General features: G+C 40.7%; 1 protein-coding gene across 1 annotated transcript in view; it reads right to left on the bottom strand.

The window, feature by feature from the left end:
- Positions 1-1,592: 1,592 nt before the first annotated feature.
- PSTPIP2 (proline-serine-threonine phosphatase interacting protein 2) overlaps positions 1,593-22,046 on the bottom strand; it is an 84,827-nt gene continuing 64,373 nt past the window's right edge. The window contains exons 6-15 of the mRNA XM_065889859.1: positions 19,033-19,095; positions 12,135-12,233; positions 11,508-11,553; positions 10,628-10,707; positions 8,259-8,357; positions 7,209-7,305; positions 7,008-7,089; positions 5,739-5,773; positions 4,630-4,687; positions 1,593-3,216 (exon numbers count right to left, since the gene is read on the bottom strand). Coding sequence (XP_065745931.1) covers positions 4,638-4,687; positions 5,739-5,773; positions 7,008-7,089; positions 7,209-7,305; positions 8,259-8,357; positions 10,628-10,707; positions 11,508-11,553; positions 12,135-12,233; positions 19,033-19,095 — 651 coding nt within the window. The 3' untranslated portion in view covers positions 1,593-3,216; positions 4,630-4,637. The remainder of the gene's footprint in view (positions 3,217-4,629; positions 4,688-5,738; positions 5,774-7,007; positions 7,090-7,208; positions 7,306-8,258; positions 8,358-10,627; positions 10,708-11,507; positions 11,554-12,134; positions 12,234-19,032; positions 19,096-22,046) is intronic.

Here is a 22,046-nt window from a genome sequence, read left to right as displayed (position 1 = left end):
AGCCAATTGTGAAGGGACTATAGAATATGTATTAGTTTGATGAGGCTGCCATAGCAAAATACCACAGACTGAGTGGCTTAAACAATAGAAATTAATTTTCCTGCAGTTCTAGAGGCTGGAAGTCCAAGATGACAGTGCCAGCAGAATTGGTTTCTTCTGAGGCCTCTTTGGGTTGCAGATGTTCTCCCTCTTGCTGCCTCTTCACACGGTCGTCCCTTTGTGCACACTCACTCCCAGTGTCTCTTCTTTTCCTACAAGGACACCAATCACACTGGATCAGAGCCCCACCCCAACGGCCTTACTTCAACTTAATCACCTCTTTAAAGGCCCTATCTCCAAAACGGTCACTGGGGTGCTGAGGGATAGGACTTGAACATATGAATTTGGGGGAATATAACTCACTCCATAACAGGGTGGTAGAGGAAGGAGATGATGAATATCAGTTATAGACTCAGGACCATCTGTAGCAGCAGGGACTAGAGCTCGTCCTACTAAACTTCCTGGGGTGTGTGTGTGTGTCTTTTGGAAACTGGGACAAGTGGTGACAGGATGCAGTAAAGTGCAGGTGGGCATGGGTGGAACTGAGCCGTGCAGGGGTCAGCACTGCCAGCACCCCATCCACTTCCCCTCAGTACCTATCACTTCCTCACATGCCAGCCCAACTTCCAACTGCCAGGAACCATGTGAGGACTCTCAGCCTGCTGGAACCCACTCTGCTGGTGTTCATGGTAAGATAGAAATGCCAGAGAACCAACACCTCCTAGGAACAGCCCTCTACCTGTGACTGGTGCGAGCTGGTGAATGACTATCCCAGCTCCCTCCCCCCAGGTGAGCTATTTCTGAGGTGTGGGTCCCACACTGTCACCCAAGAGTCCCAGCAGCTGAAGTTCATTGCCCACAGTGGTAACTTGCTTGATAATGAACCTTTTTCTTTGCTTTCTTCCCTTCGCTGTCTTACTTCCCCACTTCCATACTGGTGCATTCTGGGATCACCCCCCAGAAAAAGTACCTGCATTCAAATCTTTATCCCAGGGTCTGCTTCTACTGGAACCCAAATTAAGGTGCTGACAGTCTGCAGAACAGCTCGTACTTACTAAATTCATCATGTAAACTTATTTGACTGGCTTCCCTTTACACTCCTACTTCTCTCTCAACTGGTTGTTTCTCTAGCTACGGTATCTTCTTCTAGGCCACTAGTTCTTTCAAATTTCTACTATGTGTCAAGTTCTGGGGATGTAGCAGGAAAAACAATAAGAGGGACCCTGCTCCCGTGGAGATTACAGTCTAGGAGGGAAGCCAGACTTTGAACAATTAATTTCAAGAGTGAACCCTGTAATAACAAGGAAAATGTGAGAGTTGGGAAGGAGACAGCAGTGGGATCCCACCAAGCCTGGAGGCAGGGAACATGCTTCCCCGAGGAAGGGACCCTGCATCTGGCACCTGAAGGGTTAGTAGGAAGTGGCTTGGTGCCAGTCTCCTCCTGGCTTCCCTGACCGGCAGTTTGTCCTTCTATGGTGGTCTAATGATAGCAAATGTGACAAGGGGTCAAATAGAGCTTGGAAGAGAGATACAATTAACACAAAAATGCAAAATAAATCCCAAATCACCAGGAACCTTTATTTTACTTCATATTGAACTGGAAGAGCAATAAAATAAAAATATTTTCAATTCTTAAGACATTTTTACATCAGTTACACTGACCAGTAGAGAGAAAATTGAAATCCCTATGGAATTGCTAACAATAAATAAAATACTTAAAAATAGAATGTTCTGAGTTCAAAGGAAAATTTCCTAAGCCTGTTCAATCTGGGGAAGTCAATGACCCTTTGCAAACTCCAGTTTTTCAAAAGGCTATCCAACTGATGCAAGCTTCTGGTCATGATAAGAAGCTGCCACTTTCAGCAGCACCTTATATGAAAAGGGGAAGCAATCGATCTTCCTTCAATCACTTTGTCCATAGTTCTGGGGAAGCTATGCACAGAGCAGAAAAGGAAGGTATCTGCTCTTTGTGGTACCAGAATTTCACAACATCCCAAATAAATGCCAGTGCTATTTTAACTTGTCATTAACTAAAATGTACCATTTGCTCAGTGTGAGAATCTTAGTCCAATCTCCCTGCTGTTTGTGGGTGACCAAAAGAAGACCCAAATATTTGGGAAAGGGTAAGATTGACACTTTAAATTCCAGGATCTAGCAAGGGAAAGATTCTCTGTGAAGACCAAAGATTGAGTAGTGGCTTTGTAGGTCTAAAATTCTCTTCAGGGATAAAGTCAAAATACCATGTTTCATTGATTTTAGGATATACTTTTCCCCCCACACTTTAGCATCTCAGATTCCAATGGGCTTGGCCATTAATTGTCACAAGTGTCAACTCCCCCACTGACTTTCTGAGTGGTATATAAAGTAAGGGGATGTTTTACAACGAATGGTTTCTTAGATGAGATTAAATATGGTGCTCTGTAGTTCAGTACACACAGTGAGCCATATAAAAATAAATCTGACATTTTAACCCTGGTAACTTTCCCAAGTGAAAAGATGCTGACAAAAACATTTGGCGTCTTAAATTTCAACATGCCCATCACAGTCTCAGGAAGGGTTAGAAGGATGGTGATGTGGGATGAGCTTGTACTCTCCTTCTGCGTCTGTCCCTAGTCAGCTGAGAGAACTATAAGGAAATCGATTTCACACTTCTGGGACTCAATTCCTCATCTGTAAAATGAGAAAGTGTTATCAGATGGCCTCTAAATCTTCCAGCCAAAAAGGAAGGTGATTTTAAATCTTACACCACTGAGTATGTGTCACTGTGTAAATTCCATAGCCACGCTGCCCCCAAAAGGCAAAGGAGCTTCTTGAGTTGCTGAGTTGCTGGCTCAGACTTCTCTGCAGCCATCCCTGCCCCAACCCCCAAGAGTCAAGGCTTCAAATCCACAGACTTTCTTGAATCAAGCAGAAAACGCAATTCATTCACAACTTTAGTAACTTGATTGGAAAAGGATAATTTTTCAGTGTTGGGCAATTTGCAAACTTCTTTTAAAAACTGGAGAACTCTACTACGTTAAGTTGAACTAAATGTCTACCATAAATTTTAAAATATCAAAAAATTATAGCAAGGGTTCACTTCAAAGTCTTCATGATTGACATAATTTCTACAGATTCTGCTGCTTTAAGTGCCTCCTTCCAAGCCACAGAAGCGCCAACCACAAAAAGCTTTGTTTTCTGAAAGAAAATAATAAAGAAATTTCATTTGAATTAACTATTCATATCAGCACCCTGCTCCTACATTGAGATTTTATTCAACAAGAACAATGTGCTTAGCCAAGGAAAACAAACAGTGAGAAATGGGTATTCCAAGTGATGAAAAATGGAATAAAAATGTTGCTTTATGATAAATAACACATACATTTATATTTTTATATACATATTTTTAATTCAAAAGTCACAATCTATCTTTACCTAAACATGTTAGAATTAAAAACAAGAATAGCGGCTAAAATCAACAATTGCAGAACAAATCACAAATTCCTAAAGACTCCTATTTAAATGTCAATTCCAAAGGTTCAAACTATTTTAAGTGTTGTGATGTCACTTGACTAATTTACTAATAAAGGTAGACTCCCTCTTTAAAATTCTCTTAAATTCAGTCAATTATACACGTTTGATTCCTACTCCTTGAGCTGGCACAGACACTAATGAGGCCCAATGAAATGACCAAACTTCAGTAAATGTGTTGGTATTGGCATCTTACATTCAAACAGCAGCTCTGAGGAACTACAGTTGCTGGCTCAAATGCTATTATTAAGCAACTAGAATATATGCTTTACCCAAATGGGTGAGGGAAAGAAAGGAAGGAAAAGAGAAACAAAAAGAAGAGAAGAGAAGGAAGAAAGTGGGGAGGGAAGAAGGGAAAAGAGAGGAGGAACAGGTGGGGAGGAATGAGAGAGAGAGAAAGGAAGGGAGGAAGAAAGGAAGCGGGGGGAAAGGAAGGGAGGGAGGGAGGAAGGAAGAAGAGAGAGAGGAAAAAAGGAAGGTAAAAAATAAAAAAGAAACTCCTGGAGCTGCTGATGCCCCACCACATAGCCATCACTGCATGGTGTTCTGGAGAGCAGGTTCTACCTTTGAACACCACGTCACTTGATTTCCCATGTTCTTGCTCTACCTCCACAATGGGCTGGGCCTCTTTCCATGAGAAAGAGAGAGGCTTATGAAATGAAGCAGAGGTGATGACTAGCTGTAAAGACTACAATTTGTTTGTTGGTCAGAAAGGTATATATAGTTAGAGGATGAGGTTTTTTACGTCTTCAATATCCACTACCTTTTGCAGCAAAGTTCCTTAAATATTATAAACACACTTCTTAAGCAATGTAAAGACTTACATGTAAATATAAATCATACTTTCTGATTATTTCCGTCTAATCAAGAAAACCATGGCTTCTGTCCTAACAGCTAATTGGCCATAAGTCACAAAGTGGGTGGTTTTAGAGGAGCGCAGGCAAGTAATGTTTGATGTGCCCACTTCCAAGCACTGACTTTGTTTGCCTGCAGTGATGTTATAAAGAAGCTTCAAAGACTTCAAAAATACAATCACCAGTCTAAACACAACTTGATTCTGTGAAGATGAAAGGTTCTTACCATTGAGGTTACTGATAGATCAAACTGTAGTTATCAAGCAAAGAATAATCAGGGTCATCTTCAAAGGGCAAAACACAGAGCAACATTAAGTTAACATTTTTTCATGATAATGTATTAGCCCTTTTCAAATCAAGGCATCCCACTCAGAGTCTGGTGACTGCCATTTTGTAAGAAGAAAATATATCTGGCAACAAAACCTACAAATAACAGTCATAACTACAAGTCAGAAAACATATTGGAAATCCCTATTATGATTTCTTTGCCATTTTTCAACCATGGCCAGATAGCAGTCCCCACAGTAAAATCACCTTCAAAAATGGACAAAAGTAAGTCCCACAGTACCAACTGGTAATTATAAGGTAACAAGAAATCAATTAACTTAAATCCTTATCTAGTTCAAAGATGTAATTTCAGCCACTAAATTTTTCAGTCACTAAATTTTTGCCAAGATGCTAAATGCAGCCCAAGATGTCTCTTCCCTCTTCCTTTGAACATAGATAGACATATCTTTCTTTTATTCAAATAATAGGTATTTGTTGAGCACCTACTATGTGCCCAATACTGTGTTATGTTTTGTGACTGATTCAGGAGAAAACAAAGTACCTGCCCTCAAGGATCTTGTAATTATCCAGGGAATACAAATTAACAAAAAGCACTAAGTGTGTGGTTCTCCCAGAGGTATCATAGGAGTTCAGAGAGAAAAAGAGACCAGGGTGCTCAGTGAAAGATCCAATTATAGGCAGTGTACAAAATACATAATATTAGGTTACATGTTTCCAGATATCTTCTATAAATTACATTTCTGTGTAATCCAAAGGAAACTGTATCTCAGTTTTGCTGTTCTCATGGTCCAAGTTGAAATAATCTCTTAGTAAGAATGCCTTATAAGTTTCTTTTGGTACTTGAGTAGCTGAATTCTCTTGGATAAGCTATAAAATAGACCACGAATTACCAAATTCCACTCTGTGACAAACAGTATTATAGTTTCTAATAATACATTCATTCTCTTGGAAATTTGATTCTATTTATTCCCTTCTTTCCTTTTATTTCAAAATTCTAGCTACTCAACCTTAAATAAAACCTGACCTAAGATTTCAAACAGTCTTTACCTGGTAAACTTTTAGGAATTGGGAGAGGTCTTCTCCTGTAAGAAATGAAAACCAAAATCTTTCAGATAAGTTCTTGTTATCTTTCTAATTTTCTACTTCACTCTACAAACACTGCATGCTAATCAGATCGGGTTTCTGCTCTGGAGGGTTAAGAAAAGTTCAGAGGAAGCAAAAGCTCTGCAGCGCTGACCTCCTGGATCCAGGCTGCAGACATTACATTATTCTGGGGAGCAGGACGCACAGAGCCCTGCCCCACAGCCCAGAAATCTCAGTCATGTGGGCAAGAGTTCCTGATCGCCTTGATAAAAAAATGGAAAGTCAAACAGTTCCTACCTTGCTGTCAGGGTTAAAGGAACTAACTCAAAGTTACTGCTTTGAGCAGCGCTTGGCATTCTTAAACAGTGGTGATGAACTTGCACACCCCCTCAAACACTCCCTTATCTTTTCAAAAACTGGACTGAAAATTCAACAGCTTAGACTCCGAGGTGACTGTATGTGAAACAGAAGTTTCTCTTCCCTCAGGATCCTTTATATCAAGGCAGCAAACTTTTTCTGTAAAGGGCCAGATAGCAAACGATTTAGGCTTTTCTGGCCACACAGCATTTCTATCTCATCACTACTCAGCTCCAATGAGAAAGCAGCCGTAGACAGAATGGAAACAGATGAGTGCAGTCATCTTCTAACAAAGCTCTACATATGAACACTGATGTTTGCATTTCATGTAATTTTCGCATGTCACAAAATAGTATCCTTTCAATTCTTTTCAACCATTTAAAAACATGAAAACTATTCTTAACTTGCAGGCCCCACCAAAACAGGTAGGTCAGACTTGACTCACAGGGGGCCAGAGTTTTCCAACTCTTGCTTTCTACAAGAAAGGTATAGGATTCATGCATGAGTAATAATAATTACACTCAAGCATGATACAATCCCCCTCGAACTATGACTAGTACAACCCATTTAACATTTGTCCTAAAAATGCTATTTCCAAAAACCTAGCACTCACTAAGCAAATGCAATGGTAGAGATATGTTCTGATTCTAATACGTCCATATTAGAATTGGAACACTAAAAATAAAAATGTTCTTTAGAAGTACTTTTCTTTTTTTTTTTTTTTTTTTTGCCACACTGTGGCATGTGGGATCTTAGTTCCCTTACCAGGGATCGAACCCACGCCCCCTGCACTGGAAGAACAAAGTCTTAACCACTGGTCCACCAGGGAAATCCCCAAAAGTACTTTTCTACATGTGAAAGAAAGCTGGATATTACCTTGCCAAGTCAGACCCCGTAGCCTTTCCTGGTGGGGCAGCATTCTTCTGGGGGCAGTAGAAATTCTCGTACATGATGGGTGCTAGGGAATCATCAAGACATAAAACATTAAGAGGCTGATGACTTCCATTCTCAATGACCTGTGACAAGAAAGACTAATAGAATTGCTTAATTAACCCCCCACCCTACAGCTCCATTCACCTGGTGGAGTCTGTCCAGTTTTGCGTTGATTCACAAAGTACTCAATGTCCTTCTCAATGCTGCACACTTCTAAACTCTTACGGACTTCTTCATACATCTAACAAAAAGAAGATAAATCAAGGTAGAGGTACATGTCCATAAAAATGGTGACACAGCTTATTAAAATAGGAGGTTTGATGAATGGCTGTTTTCCAAATTTTGCTTTGAAAAGAAAAAAGAAGACATTCCCAAGTCCTGGACTCAAATAAAGGGATTTCTCTGATGCATATCTGCATTTAAATTTTTTTTAAAGATGACAAAAAAATATAGATTTTCTTTTTTGTAGCAGCACAGAAACCTTGGTGGAAAGATTTTTTATGTTTTAAACTACTGATGGGACAAAGAAAATAGATACCAAGTCCCATGACCAATTCTACACACAAATGCAAAGACAATTGGAGAAAAGTTCTTCCAGTCAATCCTACTTGTTTTCTGGGTGTTTAATTATTCTTCTAAAGTGAATGTCCCATCTAAGCGAGGGTGGCTATTTCTTAGGAAAGAAAGTGGTGATAATTTGATTCATGTCCCCCTGAGACCTGGGAACCCATGACAATTGCTGTGTACAAGTTAAATCTGGATCACTAATGGCCCTGGAACACTGCTGAAGTAAATCCTGAGCTCTGGAGTGACCGTTAGCCTGGGCATGGCTCAGTCTGCTAGCCCTTGGTGCTGTCCTGGAGTGACCCCATTTCAGACCGGAGCAGTCTCTGGGACTCACATTCATTTTGTGACATCTCTGTTTTCCATAAATTAAACTGCGTTTGGGTCTCCCTTCTCTGCTCTCCTGCTCTGACCCTTTATTTCTTAGAGAGAAAGTCATAGTGCTAAAGTGAAACAAGAGTCAGGCAGGTTAGGTGTTTATCTGGGTCCATACTCACCGTGTGGCCTTGGGCCAGTCACTGTACCTACCTGGGCCTCAAATGAGGGGGGTGAACTAATAAATGTTTATGGTTCCTTCCACTCTAATGAATCTAACATGCAAAGCATCCTCCGTGGATGCCTCTGACTTACGTTATCGCTTGTGACACATTGTTGTGACAGCTGATTCATGTGTAACCACAGTGCATTCCGAAAGAAGTTTATTCGTTCACATTCTTGAGTCTCAAACACCTATAGAAACAAAACTACATGTACATATGCAGAGAAAGGGGCCATTTGTCTAGACTGGCTATGACTTAAGAAACAATTTCAACCTTGAATTATCTGTAAGCTTATTGTCTCATTTAGTGTACTCCCACCCACCACCAAGGAAGCTCATAAACTCTTACTCAGGCAAAGAATGCAAATGATTCTAATAACATATTAACACAAATAGGACTGGATATAGTTCTGGAGGTAAGAGGTGATGATGAACCTAAACGTCAATGTTCTAACCTGAATTCCAGCTCACATTTCCAACTGCCTAATGGGCATCTGTACCTGGGCAGCCTGCCAGAGCCTCCAATTCAAAGAGTTGTCCTCCTTCTCACCCCCTCCCAGAATGAATGAATTCAACTGGCAAGATGGTCACAATTGTTGAAGCTAGTTGATGAGTACATGGGAGCCCTTGCACTTGTCTTTTATCCTTGTGTATGTTTGAAATTTCCTTAATAAAAAAGTTGTTTAAAAAGTCACTGCCTGAACAATAGTTTTTGGATATAAGCAAATACAACTTATGGAAAATCAAACTATTCTATAAAGTGGATGCTATAGTATTCAACAGTGGATGTTATATATTAATGTATTTTTTAAAGGTTGACTACAAAACTATTACATTTTAAAGCTTCTTATAATGTAAAACTGTATACATATACAAGAGGAGAGAGAATAGCATAATGAATCCCCATGTACCCATCACCAGCTGAAACACTTATCCACTCACAACTGACTGTTTTACCTATTTCCCTACCAACGCACCTACTCCCTGGAGTATTCTGAAGCAAATACACTATTTCATCTATAAATATTTTATTATTCATATACAGTATATAAGTACTACATATGAATATTACATTATTTTTATTATAGACTATTTCACGTAGACAGAATCATAGAGAGTGATATTAGGAAGACTCACATACCAACCACCCAGCTTTGTCAAAACTTTTGGCCATATTTGCTTCAGATTCTGTTAAAGCCTCTGTGTGCTTTCTTCAGTCTCTACCATGTTCCTCCTCCCCCAGAGATAACCATTATCCTAAATTTTATCATTCTTATGCAGATTTTGACAATATGTATGTATCCATAAGATGTATATGATATTGCTTTGCATGTTTTAAAACCATATAAAAATGCTCTTATTTCAGGCTTTTCCATTAGATTGTGGAATTAAGGAAGTAAAGCAGAAAAGAGTGTTTTAGGAGGGACCCACAGTTTCAGGTGCTAAAGACCGGTCAAATAAAATTAGAAACTGCAAAGGCACGCTGGACCTCACACCAAGGGGACCACTGGTTCCTCTGGGAGAACAGCTGCAGGGGAGCAGACCCCAGACACAGCCACTGGGACAGGCAGGACAATGAGGATGTGGAGGCAGCTCCCCCAGGAAGCCTGGCTGTAAAGAGAAGGGAGAAGCAGCAGTGGCAGGCTTGAAAGCTGGAAGGAGCTGAGGTGTGAATGATAATAAAAGTCCACTGTGAAAGGGAGCTGTGTGCAAGGGGGTGGGGAAAGCCAGCTGGAGGATCCTGAGCCCAGTGGTGGCAGAGCAGCCCTTTACCACTATCACAGGAGAAGGGAGGGTGGTGAAGATCAGTAGTTCTCGTGCTTGAATTCACAGCAGAGTCACCTGCAGGACTTATTAACATGGAGACTGCTGCGCCCATGCCCAGGGTTTCTGATTCCAGAGGCCTGGAGTTGGTCTGAGAACCTGCATCTCTGCATCCCTAACAAGATCTGCATCTAACAAGGCAATGATGTTTGTACAGGTCCTAGGACCTCCCTTTGAGAACCACTGGTAAGGAAAATGTGTAGACAGGGTAACAGAAACTTGAGGAAGTTTCCAGGTTGTGTCTTTATTTTCTCTGGGTCATTGTGAGGCATGTGCTGAAAATGAGGGGGGCAATGGTGAAACAAAAGGTGTGAGAATAAAAAACTCTAGGTCAGCCCTCCTGCCATCTGCATTCCCCTGTCACAGAGCAAGTACAGGTGAGGCTCTCGATAGGAAATCAATGAATCAACTGTTAATTGATTCAGCTGCTTCATACCCGTGCGAATCAAACATCAGAGCAAGGCCATGAACAGAGTGGGACAGCATGGTCAGGATCGGGAAGAAGCAGAAAGACAAGGTTTGGGGGAAAGCATTCCAATTCCTTCCACTCTCCACTTAAATTCCAGATTTCTAATTTGCCCTCAAGTAATTCTACAGAAGTAGAGGAAGGAAGACCCGCCCTTCGGGTTCCAGGTACCTCGCAGGCCTTGATGTGTTCGCTCTGCCACTCTTCACGGATCTTATCCAGAGTGTTGATGTGCAGCATGTACGCCTTGTCTGCAATGGAGGGGAGGGGCCTGGGTCTGGAAACTGGATGGGAGGGGGCTCGCAGACCCATGAAAAATAAGCAAGGTGGGCATCACATTCCTTATAAAGAAAAACCAAGCAATTAGCCAGAAATGCTCCAAGGAAGGAAAAGTGAAAGCTGACAAGGAACCTCAGCCAGGGTTTCCTTCCACCTCTTACCATTTTCAGGAAAATTAAACAATGAGGGGTGCAGAAAAGTGAACTACCAAGTTACTTCAGTTTTGGATTTAGAAACTTAAGCAGCCATGGCTGTGAGAGGCTTGTCTCCGGCAAGAAACTGTGGCTGGGAATTAGAAGCCTTTGCAAACACTTGGTTTGGATTTTAGACTTCAGTGATGACAAGGCCTCATGACTTGGTTGTTTCTTTCACAGCAGAGAAGAGTTATCAGGGCTGAAAAGGGGTTTTAAGATAGATGTTCCCAATAAATCGGAGTGAGCACCTGGTCACAAAGCAGCTGCCACTTGACCCCCCCTCTCCCCCCCACCCCCACCATTCAGTCACCTGTCAGGCGGCAAGACCTAAGGCAGCCAAGGCCAGAAACCGCTGCCTCATTTGCTTCCTCCCGCTCTCCCAGGTTCCCATATACCCTCCCTTCCCCCCTCTCTTCCTTCCCTGTTTCCCCCTCCTTCCCTTCTCATACCTTGTTAATCCTACTGTATATGTATATATTCACTATTGTATGCTATATAAAACCGCCTTTCTCAGACAGATTTAGGATAACATAAGCCCCACCACAATCCTCCCCCATCCCTGGGAGCAGACCCATCACCTGAGTCTTCTACTGCAGTCTTTGAAGTTGCCAGTTTCACAAAAAGCTGTGAGGACAAAACAGAAACAAAAACAAACAAACAAAAAAGAGGTCAGGAATGCTGGGCTAGGCTTCTAAAGGCAAAACAGATTTTAAAGCAATGACTGAGAAGAGACAAGTTGTAGTTCAAGTCTAACCTATATTTCTCTCATGAGTTAATCATTCAACTTGCCCTCTAATCTTAACACCATTGGAAAATAGCCATCAAGCATCTTGCCCTACATCTTCCTAAAAACATATCCCTCCCTACCTTCTGATTGCTGACAATCTTATATTCAGATTTTATAAAATTAAATTTATAAAACACCCAAGCAGGAGGCAGCCTAGCTATAAAGAATACATGAGCTGAGTTTTGAAAAAAAGATGAAAACATCAGAACCCCCTCCCCTGTGGCTATGCTCCTCTAGCTCTTCCCCGACCCCCAAAATAGGACAAGGGTTTTTCTGGCTCCGAGGACTCTAATTGCCTGAAGGAGGGTATTGCCAGGAGCTCAGAGTGCAAGTCCATTTTTTTATTAAGACTATTAATTGGCTTTAGCTTGATATATGTAAATCTCGGATTTTTCAGGCTGTCTGCTCTCCCAGGTACCTTTTCTTGTTGCTTCGGGTTCACCACATTGGCACTCCGGTGGACAGCCTGCTCTGCTTCATCTTTGTCTCGGCATTTCTGCTCGTAGTTCTTCTTTGCCTTTGTAGTTATGAGCCAAAAGAGGATCAAAACAGATAAGCAGACGGTGACCCTAGCCCCCCACGCCCAGGAGAGAAGAGGGCTCACTGATTAGGGCTCTGATCACCACTAGACTGGGGGCACTCAGAGGACATGCTCTTTCTTGTCCATCTTTGGAAGGTCTCTCCAGACCTTTTCCAAATCATGTATGTAGTGGCAACCTGATCAAGGAAGTAACGACTCCTATTTGGCAAAAACAAAGTACATGAGCTTTAAAAATTTACTGAAACAAAAGATGGAATTTGAAATAGGCAAAATCAAACACTTATGTAACTATAGGACGTGAATATGTAATATTCATAACCCTCAGAACTTAGATGCAATCGCTTGGTCCTGGTAACTATAACTATGTTTCAGTATTCTAACATGCCTCCTCATAGCATGTGGACAGTGGGGAGGGCATCGATCCCATCATTTCTGTAGCTCAAGGGTAGTCATGTTCCTTCTTGATTTATAGAATTCTGTTTTAGCCAGTTTAAAAGTAGGCCGTGGTCTCTCCTGTGCTACCATGACTATCAGCAGTGTGAAAATAGTTCACAAACTACAGTTAGTGAATCAAATAATTTTCTGTTTCAACTCTTGAAGCAAAGACTTAACTTATTCAAACAAAGCAAAGCTGTGAATCAGTTGGCTCATAAATAAAAATGATACTCCCCCCAAAAAATGCTTGACTAAGAATCAAGACACCTTTGCAGAGATGGTTTGTGCTCACCAAATATCTCACGTGCTTTCCTACATTTCTCAGCATCCCTTGCAGTTCAGTTGGGGTTAACCTTTCAGTAAACAACCTTATAATTCTCTCTGCTACACACACAGAAACAAAAGTTCATAACTTTTCTTAATTACAAGCACATAAGATATTCATGCAACAATTCTTTTCTTATGCAACAATATCTTATAGACACTTCTCTGTATCAAGCATGAAGCCTGCAGCTGAACACTTTTTAAAAAAATTTTTATTGGAGTATTGTTGATTTACAATGTTGTATTAGTTTCTGTTGTACAGCAAAGTGAATCAGTTATAAATATACATGTATATCCACTATTTTTTAGATTCTTTTCCCATATAGGTCATTACAGAGTATTGAGTAGAGTTCCCCGTGCCATACAGTAGGTCCTTATTAGTTATCTATTTTATATATAGTAGTGTGTATATGTCAATCCCAATCTTCCAATTTATCCCTCCCCTCCTCTCCCTGTTGGTAATCATAAGTTTGTTTTCAATATCTGTTAAGTCTGTTTCTGTTTTGTAAATAAGTTCATTTGTGCCCTTTTTTTAGATTCCACATACAAGCAATATCATATATTTGTCTTTCTGTGTCTGACTTACTTCACTCAGTATGACAATCTCTAGGTCCATCCATGTTGCTGCAAATGGCATTATTTAGTTCTTTTTTATGGCTGAGTAATATTCCATTGTATATATGTACCACATCTTTTTTATCCATTCCTCTACTGATGGACATTTGGTTGTTTCCATGTCCTGGCTATTGTAAATAGTGCTACAATGAATATTGGGGTGCATGTATCTTTTCAAATTATGGTTTTCTCCAGATATATGCCCAGGAGTGGGATTGCTGGATGATATGGTAGTTCTATTTTTAGTTTTTTAAGGAACCTCCATACATACATTCCCACCAACAGTGTGGGAGGATTCCTTTTTTTCTCCACATCTTCTCCAGCAATTTTTTTTTCTTTTTTTTTTTGGTGGGTGGGTACGCGGGCCTCTCACTGTCGTGGCCTCTCCCGTTGTGGAGCACAGGCTCTGGACACGCAGGCTCAGCGGCCACGGCTCACGGGCCTAGCTGCTCTGTGGCATGTGGGATCTTCCCAGACCGGAGCACGAACTCGTGTTCCCTGCATCGGCAGGCAGACTCTCAACCACTGCGCCACCAGGGAAGCCCTCTCCAGCATTTATTGTTTGTAGATTTTTTGATGATGGCCATTCTGACTGGTGTGAAGTGATACCTCATTGTAGTTTTGGCTTGCATTTCTCTAATAATTAGTGATGTTGAGCATCTTTTCATGAGCTTTCTGGCCACCTGTATGTCTTCTTCTATTTAGATCTTCTGCCCATTTTATGACTGGGTTGTTTTTTTTGTTATTGAGCTGTATGAGCTGTTTGAATATTTTGGAGATTAATCCCTTTTTGGTCACTTCATTTGCAAGTATTTTCTCCCATTCTATGGATTATCTTTTCTTTTTGTTTCTGGTTTCCTTTGCTTTGCTGTAGCTGAACACTTTTAATGGTTGTAAATACATACACATACATATATAAATGCCATAATTTTCTTAACCAATCTCTACTGGTGGACATTTACCTTATCTCCCATTTTGTATAACATAAAAATACTCTGATTTTTATTTTGGGTAGTGTGAATTTACAGGTCAGATTCCTAGAAGTGTAATTGTTTTCACTAATTCATACTCCTATAAACATGTACGTGAGGGTATATGGCCTCATGCTCTTACCAACACCAAAATAAGACAATGTTTTTAAACTTTTCTAATACTAGAGTTGAGAATGTTGGCATATGCCTTGTTTTATTTGTATTTATTTCATTACTAAGGTGATATGTCATTTCTACTTCATGTCTTTTACCTACATTTTTTTTGGAGCATTCTTCATTTTAATTGATTTTTAAGAGTTCAGTCTATACTAGGAACACTAACTAGTTATAAATTATATAAGTTACTAATATTTTTTCCCATTTGTTATCACGTATAAGATGATATTTTTTTCTTTTGCTCTAAAGAAGTCTTAAATTTTTTTATACTTTTTTTTTGACTGCACTGGGTCTTAGTTGCCGCACACATGATTTTTTAGTTGCAGCTTGCGAACTCTTAATTGTGGCCTGAGAACTCTTAGTTGTGGCATGTGGGATCTAGTTCCCTGACCAGGGATCAAACCTGGGCCCCCCTGCACTGGGAGTGCTCAGTCTTAGCCACGGGACCACCAGGGAAGTCCCAAAATGTCTTAAATTTTAATGTCAGTTATCAATCTTTCTCTTTCGTGCATTATTTTTTTAATATGACATATTAAGCACTTTTTCTCTGTTGTTACATAGTCCTCATAATAATATTTTTAAAGGTTACACAATTTAATCTTTCTCCATTTTTGTCACTAAATCATGTACATTGTAGGTAGTGAACATGGTAGTGCATTTTGTTTTTCTTATTTTGGATGATTTCCTAAAGATAGAGTCTTAGATTCTTAGCATAAGATTGATGGGCTATGATCATATTTATGGCTCTAAAAGCATATCGTAAAATATCATTTTAAAAGGTTATATGGGCTCCAGAGAAAATGGAGCAGATGTACTCTACCTTATTCCTCCATACAAGTATAACTAAAACCCCTGGACATTCTACATAAAACAAACATAAGATTCTGAAAGGTGGAGAGAAGAAGGCAGATTAGCTGATGTCCTTGATCTCAGACAGAAACCTAGAAGTGAGTACCCTGGGTTTTCTTTGGGCCTCTTATATCACAGAATGAATGCCAAAGCAGCAGATAACCAAGAAATGCCAGTGGGCATAAACAAATAAAAAAAGCCCCAATGAAAACCTCCCCTCTCTAGCCAAAAGACCAGAAAAGGGGCAGCACAGCAGGACAGAAGCCTCCACGTGGTAGAGCAGCCAAACACCACATAAAGAAACCATGCCCCCCTCCCGCCCACCACACATCCAGCAAAGGCCAAGTGGGGAGTCTAGACTTCCACCCTCACCAGGCTATAATGCAGTTCCCAACTCCCCTGCTGAGGTGGTATCAGAGAAGGACCAATAGGGGACTGGGACCTTCATCCCCACCAGGAGGTAACAAAGCCCCACAAGCCCCACACACAGAGCTAGTGGAGACTCTGTGGGGAGCCTGGACTTCCACTACCCCCAGCTGGCAGTAATGAGGTACACCCCCTCCCTGCTGCAGTGGTGTCAGAGGAAGTCTAATGGGGATTCAGAACTTTAATCAACCCCCAGTAGTAACAAGGCCACACTGACCCTATGGTGTCAGTGGAGGCCAAGGTGGGGAACCTGGCCTGGAACCCCTCATAGCAGTTATGTGGTGGCACTTCACCTCAGTTGCTCGAGTGGTGTCAGAGGAAGCCAGCTAAAATAGAAGGTTTAAATAAGATCCAGAGTCTTGCAACAGAATACCTAAAATGTCCAAAATCAACTGAATATCACTTATCATACCAAGAACCAGGAGGATCTCAAACTGCATGAATAAAGACCATCAATAGATGTCAACACCAAGAAGACAGAGATGTTACAATTATCTGACAAAGATTTTAAGGCAGGCATCATAAAAATATTCAATAAACATTTGCAAACACACTTGAAACATGAAAAAATAGATAGTCTTAGCAAAGAAAAAGAAAAGCTCAGCAAAGAAACAGAAGATATAAACCAGAACCAAATGGAAATTTTAGAACTGAAAAATATACTAAATGAAAGGATGGATGTATGAATGGAAGAGATAGAAGAAAGAATTGGTGAACTGGAAGATAGTACAATAGAATTTACCTGGTCTGAAAAACACAGAGCAAATAGGCTGAAAAAAAAATGAACAGGACCTCATGAACCTTTGGCACCATAACAAAAGATCTAACGTTCATGTCCTTGGAATCCTAGGAGAGAAAGGTGGGCTGAAAAAGTACTTGAAGAAATAATGACTGATGAAAAGAATGAAATAATGCCATTTGCAGCAACATGGATGGACCTAGAGATTGTCATACTAAGTGAGTAAGTCAGACAGAGAAAGAGAAATATTATATGATATCCCTTACATGCGGAATCTAAAAAGAAATGATACAAATGAAAATAGAAACAGACTCACAGACTTAGAGAATGAACTTATGGTTACCAGGGGGGAAGGATAGTTAGGGAGTTTGGGATCAACATGAACACACTGCTATATTTAAAATGGATAACTGGGACTTCCCTGGTAGTCCAGGGGGTAAGACTCCTCGCTCCCAGTGCAGGGGGCCTGGGTTCAATCCCTGGTTGGGGAACTAGAGCCCACATGCATGCTGCAACTAAGAGTCCACATGCCACAACTAAAGATCCTGCATGCTGCAATGAAGATTCCACATGCTGCAACCAAGACCTGGCGCAGCCTAAATAAATAAATATTTTTTAAGAAAATAAAATGGATAACCAACAAGGACCTACTGTATAGCACAGGGAACTCTGCTCAATGTTATGTGGCAGCCTGGATGGGAGGGGAGCTTGGGGAAGAATGGATACATGTATATGTATGGCTGAGTCCCTTTGCTGTGCACCTGAAACTATCCCAACATTGTTAATTGGCTATACTCCAATATAAAATAAAAAGTTTAAAAAAAAGAAAGAAAGAATAGCTGAAAACTTTCCAAATTTGGCAAAAGATATAAACCTACAGATTCCAGAAGCTGATCAAACCCCTAACAAGATAAAGCCAAAGAAATCCATGACAAGACACAGAGGTGAACTTCTGAGAACTAAAAAAAGAAAATATCGTATCTTAAAGCAGAAATGACACCTTATCCATAAGATAAAATCAGTTTGAATTACAGCAGCTTTCTTATCAGAAACTATGGAGGTCACGAGGAAGTGGCACAACATTTTTCAAGTACTGAAAGAAAAGAACTGTCAACACACAATCCTATACCCAGTGAAGATATCCTTTAAGAATGAAGAGGAAATCACTAAAGGAAAACTAAGAGTAGTTATCACTAGCAGACCTACCCTGAAGAATGGTTAAAGAAGTTCTCCAAGCAAAAGAGAATTATAAAAGAAGAAACCTTAGAACAGCACAAGAAAAAACACACACCAAGCAAAAAATCAGTAAATACAATAGTCTTTCTTTCTCTTCTGAGTTTTCTAAATTACTTTTGACAGTTGAAGCAAAAATTTTAACACTGTTATGGCTCTAAACATAGGTAGAGGAAATAGGAAAATTATATTTCAATAAGGCTTTCTCTGTAATTGTGAGAGAGATTTCCCCAGATTGCTCAAAACATAAAAGTTCTGGGAGCAATCATATATCAACCAACACCATTTCTGCATTACACTGACATCATTCCCTATTTATCAATCGCTTTTCAGGTGCTCTGCATCAAAGAATAAAATATGCAAAACAGACTGAATACGCCATCAACATTGGTGACATTTTCTTTTTTGACCAAGTTACCAGATATGATGTCATAGTCATAGAATATCATGATGATACTTCTGTACAAAGATGGAGTCACAGATGTTCCAGTAACAGAGTTTCATTTTTAAGAGATTCATGAAAAGCTAGAGTGAGGTCCCCAGCAACTTCTCTTAGTTCTATCTTGTTAAGCATTTTTAAAATAAATTACTTAAAGTAAAGGAGGCTTTTACTATTTGCAGATATCTTAAAACTCAATAAAAATAGGTAAGAAATCAAGATTCAAAACAGTCTTAACAGGGAAGAAGATTCAAAACAGTCTTAACAGGGAAGAAGATCAAACCCAACAAGATAAAAGACATCATAAAGTATACATGTCCTGGTCTGAAATATTTAAGTTGACTTGCTATACCTTCCCAGGTTGCCAGAAAGATAACATCATTGTATTTCTTCTGTCTGATTTCATCCTCAACCTTTCCAAGGCCTTAAATAGAAATTCAAACCACCAAAGGCTGTTTTCCCTAAAACACTGCACTAATGTTATTTTCAGGAATATGTTGATACATAGCACAGGATATCAGAAAATATCACCATTACAAAAAAAAAAGGCAACATAGTGAGACTCACATCCATGGTTTTCTTGAATTGTAAGCTCTTTTGTTTATGGGCAGCATCCATTATAAGCTCCGTCTGTGCAGAGAGAACAGGCGCTATTAATAATCAAAACCAATTGTTAACACCAGCTTATCTTGAGGGCTCAGTGTTCAACGTGGCTTATCTCAATTAGTCCTCACACAACCCAGAGGGTAGATGTGCTATTTATTATTACTCCCATTTCACAAGTAAGGAGACTGCAGCACAGAAAAGCTGAACAATTTGCCCACCTTTGAACCTGGGTGGCCACTAGCCACTACTGAGAATCACTGATCATCTTAGAGTATCCTCATCAGTAAATCTGGAATCAAGGAACTTAGATTTTAAAACTTTGTTAAAGCACCATTTATATTTTAAGAGGGGTCTTTATTCTGTAAGCCTATGTCAGCACAGTTAAAGACTCAGAAACATTCACTTCTGTGGTATCTGTCAATGGCATGTCCTTCACCAGCAAGGAGCCCAAGCAGTATGAAGGGAAGAAGTGCTTGTGGGACAGCTAAAAGAAGTTGTTCCCCTACTCTTTACCCCATCTAATCTAGGAAAGGTAAGCTACTCTTCAAGTTGCACTTGGGAGCAACTTCTTTGTTGTGGCTGTGATGTTAATACTTTTATTAGTCAAAATAATGGAGCTAATAATAAAAATGTAGCTCTCAGACATAATAGTAGCTCCCATTTATTAAGCACTATTATGTGCTAAGCAACTCTCATGCATCACAACGACTGTGAGTACTCGTCCCCATTTTCTTGACAGTAAACTGAGATGGATTAACTCACCCAAGGTAATACTCTCAACAAGTAGCAGAGTTGGGATTTGGGCACAGCCAGACTCCTGTGCCCTTGTTCCTAATCATTATCCAAAACTATCATTATCCTTATGATAGCTCTTTAAACCAAAAAGGCCAAGAAATGCAATAATTCAAAATGAGCTATGGCATTGCTCTTATACAAAATTATATAATCCAAAATAATGTTGAAAATGATATTAAAAGATTTCTCTTTCTTCTGGAAAACTAAGTTTTTGTCTGTTACCATAGCACACAAACATGGATGGATTTTCAAGATATCTGGATGGAAGGTTTGGGATGGTCTCACTTCAAATATGAACTTTGTGGAATACACGAAACTCCCTTGGGGGAGCCCCAAGGGACCCTCAGGGAACAGAACAGCCATCTTCCAGCCCAGATGAAATTGAGGGATCAGGAGGTAGCTAATGGTCCCAAGGAGGCTCCAAGGACATGGAGAACAGACAGGGCTCCAACGTGACCCGACAGGGAAAGACGCATGGGCAGCTCCCTGCCATCAAAGACAGGGAGCTGTGTGGCTCACGTGAGCATCTATGTGCCTCTGCCAGGAGGGGCAGGGTTTATTCATAATAATAAACCCTGATTTTCCCAGGCTCCACAGAGCAGATCAGTTAGCAATGTCGGTCCATCCATGGTCCTTCCTACTCCGAATATACACACTGCCATTCTTCCTGTTTGGGAGCTGCTATTAATTTATAGTTTATGGCCCAAACCAGGCCTCCTTATCTCCAAGTTCTACATAACACCTGCTTCAAGCACCTCTCGCGTGTCTACAAAGTTCTACTTCATACCATTCTTCTCTCTGCCTTCAAAGATTCCTGGCACTTGTATGTCGGCAGGATCTTAGAAAGCAGCAGTCCAGCTCTCATCTGACAGGTATGATCCCCAGGGCCCATGAGGTGATATTGCTCAAGGCCACTCAGTGACACCCAGTCCAGCTCTGTCTGCTATACCACCTTGATTTAAGTCTCCTCATGTCCATACTCACTTGTAGGGTGGCCTATTCATAGTGACCCCAGAAAGTCACGAGTTCTCTTTCAGGACTCCTTTTTTTTGACCGCACCATGCAGTACGTGGGATCTTAGTTTCCCAACCAGGGATCGAACCCGTGTCCCCTGCAGTGGAAGTGCAGAGTCTTTACCAATGGACTGCCAGGGAAGTCCCCTCTTTCAGGACTCCTTGGGGAAGTTTTTCTTCTAGGACTCATTCTTTCTGCTTAGACCAACTCCAGTTGAAATTTGATTATGTTTTGTTATCAATAACACAAAATAGTGCAAAAACACAATCCTCTATGCTATCAAGTGGGGAGAAGCAAGAGGGAGGGGAAAAGGAAGAAGAGATTTATAAATGACCCAAGTGACCCTGCAGTAAATTACTGACAGAGCTGCTGAGTGGTCTGTTTGGCTACATACATTCAGACTGTACTCTGAAAACTAGAAGTGAAAACTTACGTGACCAAAGAGGTTCCCTTTGGAGACTGCTCTCGACACAGGCAGAACATTCTGCTGTGATCGTCCCTATCTTAATATGGGCGCCAAAGGAGAGGATGACTGACCACATGCTGCCTTTGTCAGGCTTAGGACGTTCTGGGCTGGGAAGGAACTCCAGCACCTAAAATGTCAAGCCTCCTGAGAGTGGCTCTGAAGATCCCTCTCTGCCTGCCAACCTCCAGGGGTGAGAGACTCCTCTCACTCTGCCCTCACCCACACTGCCTTTCACTCTGCTGGCTTTAGCTTCAAGGTCGCTGCCTCCAGAAGGCCTCCCCAGACCTATAAATTAGGTTAAGTGTCCCCACTTCATGTTCAGCTGGCACCTTCACTTCCCTACCTTTTAAGGCTCATCACACTTTGTCATGATTACTGTCACGTCAGTCTCTCTAGCCATGCTCTATGCTGTGTGGGAGAGATGGCCATGGCCGCATTGGTTACCACCCTCAGAAAACAGTAGTTCTGTAAGTGAGTTCACCAAAACTTCTACCAGCCATTCCATCTGTACCTCCCCCGTCCCAGTTTGCTAAAAGAAACTGACTGATGGATTTCCTGGAAATGGCTTAATTAAGTGAGAGACCAGCGCATGCAGGGTTTGACCAGTGAAAATGAGAAGTTAACACTAACACATTTTCTCCAAAAGTTTGCTTTTTTTAAAAAAAAGGTATCAGTACAGAAGTGGAACAACCCAGAGTTC

This window comes from Phocoena phocoena, chromosome 13 (assembly GCF_963924675.1).
Source record: "Phocoena phocoena chromosome 13, mPhoPho1.1, whole genome shotgun sequence".
Classification (NCBI taxonomy): domain Eukaryota; kingdom Metazoa; phylum Chordata; class Mammalia; order Artiodactyla; family Phocoenidae; genus Phocoena; species Phocoena phocoena.
The sequence above is the reverse complement of the archived record's forward strand: the minus strand, read 5'-3'. Positions and strand labels throughout refer to the sequence as shown.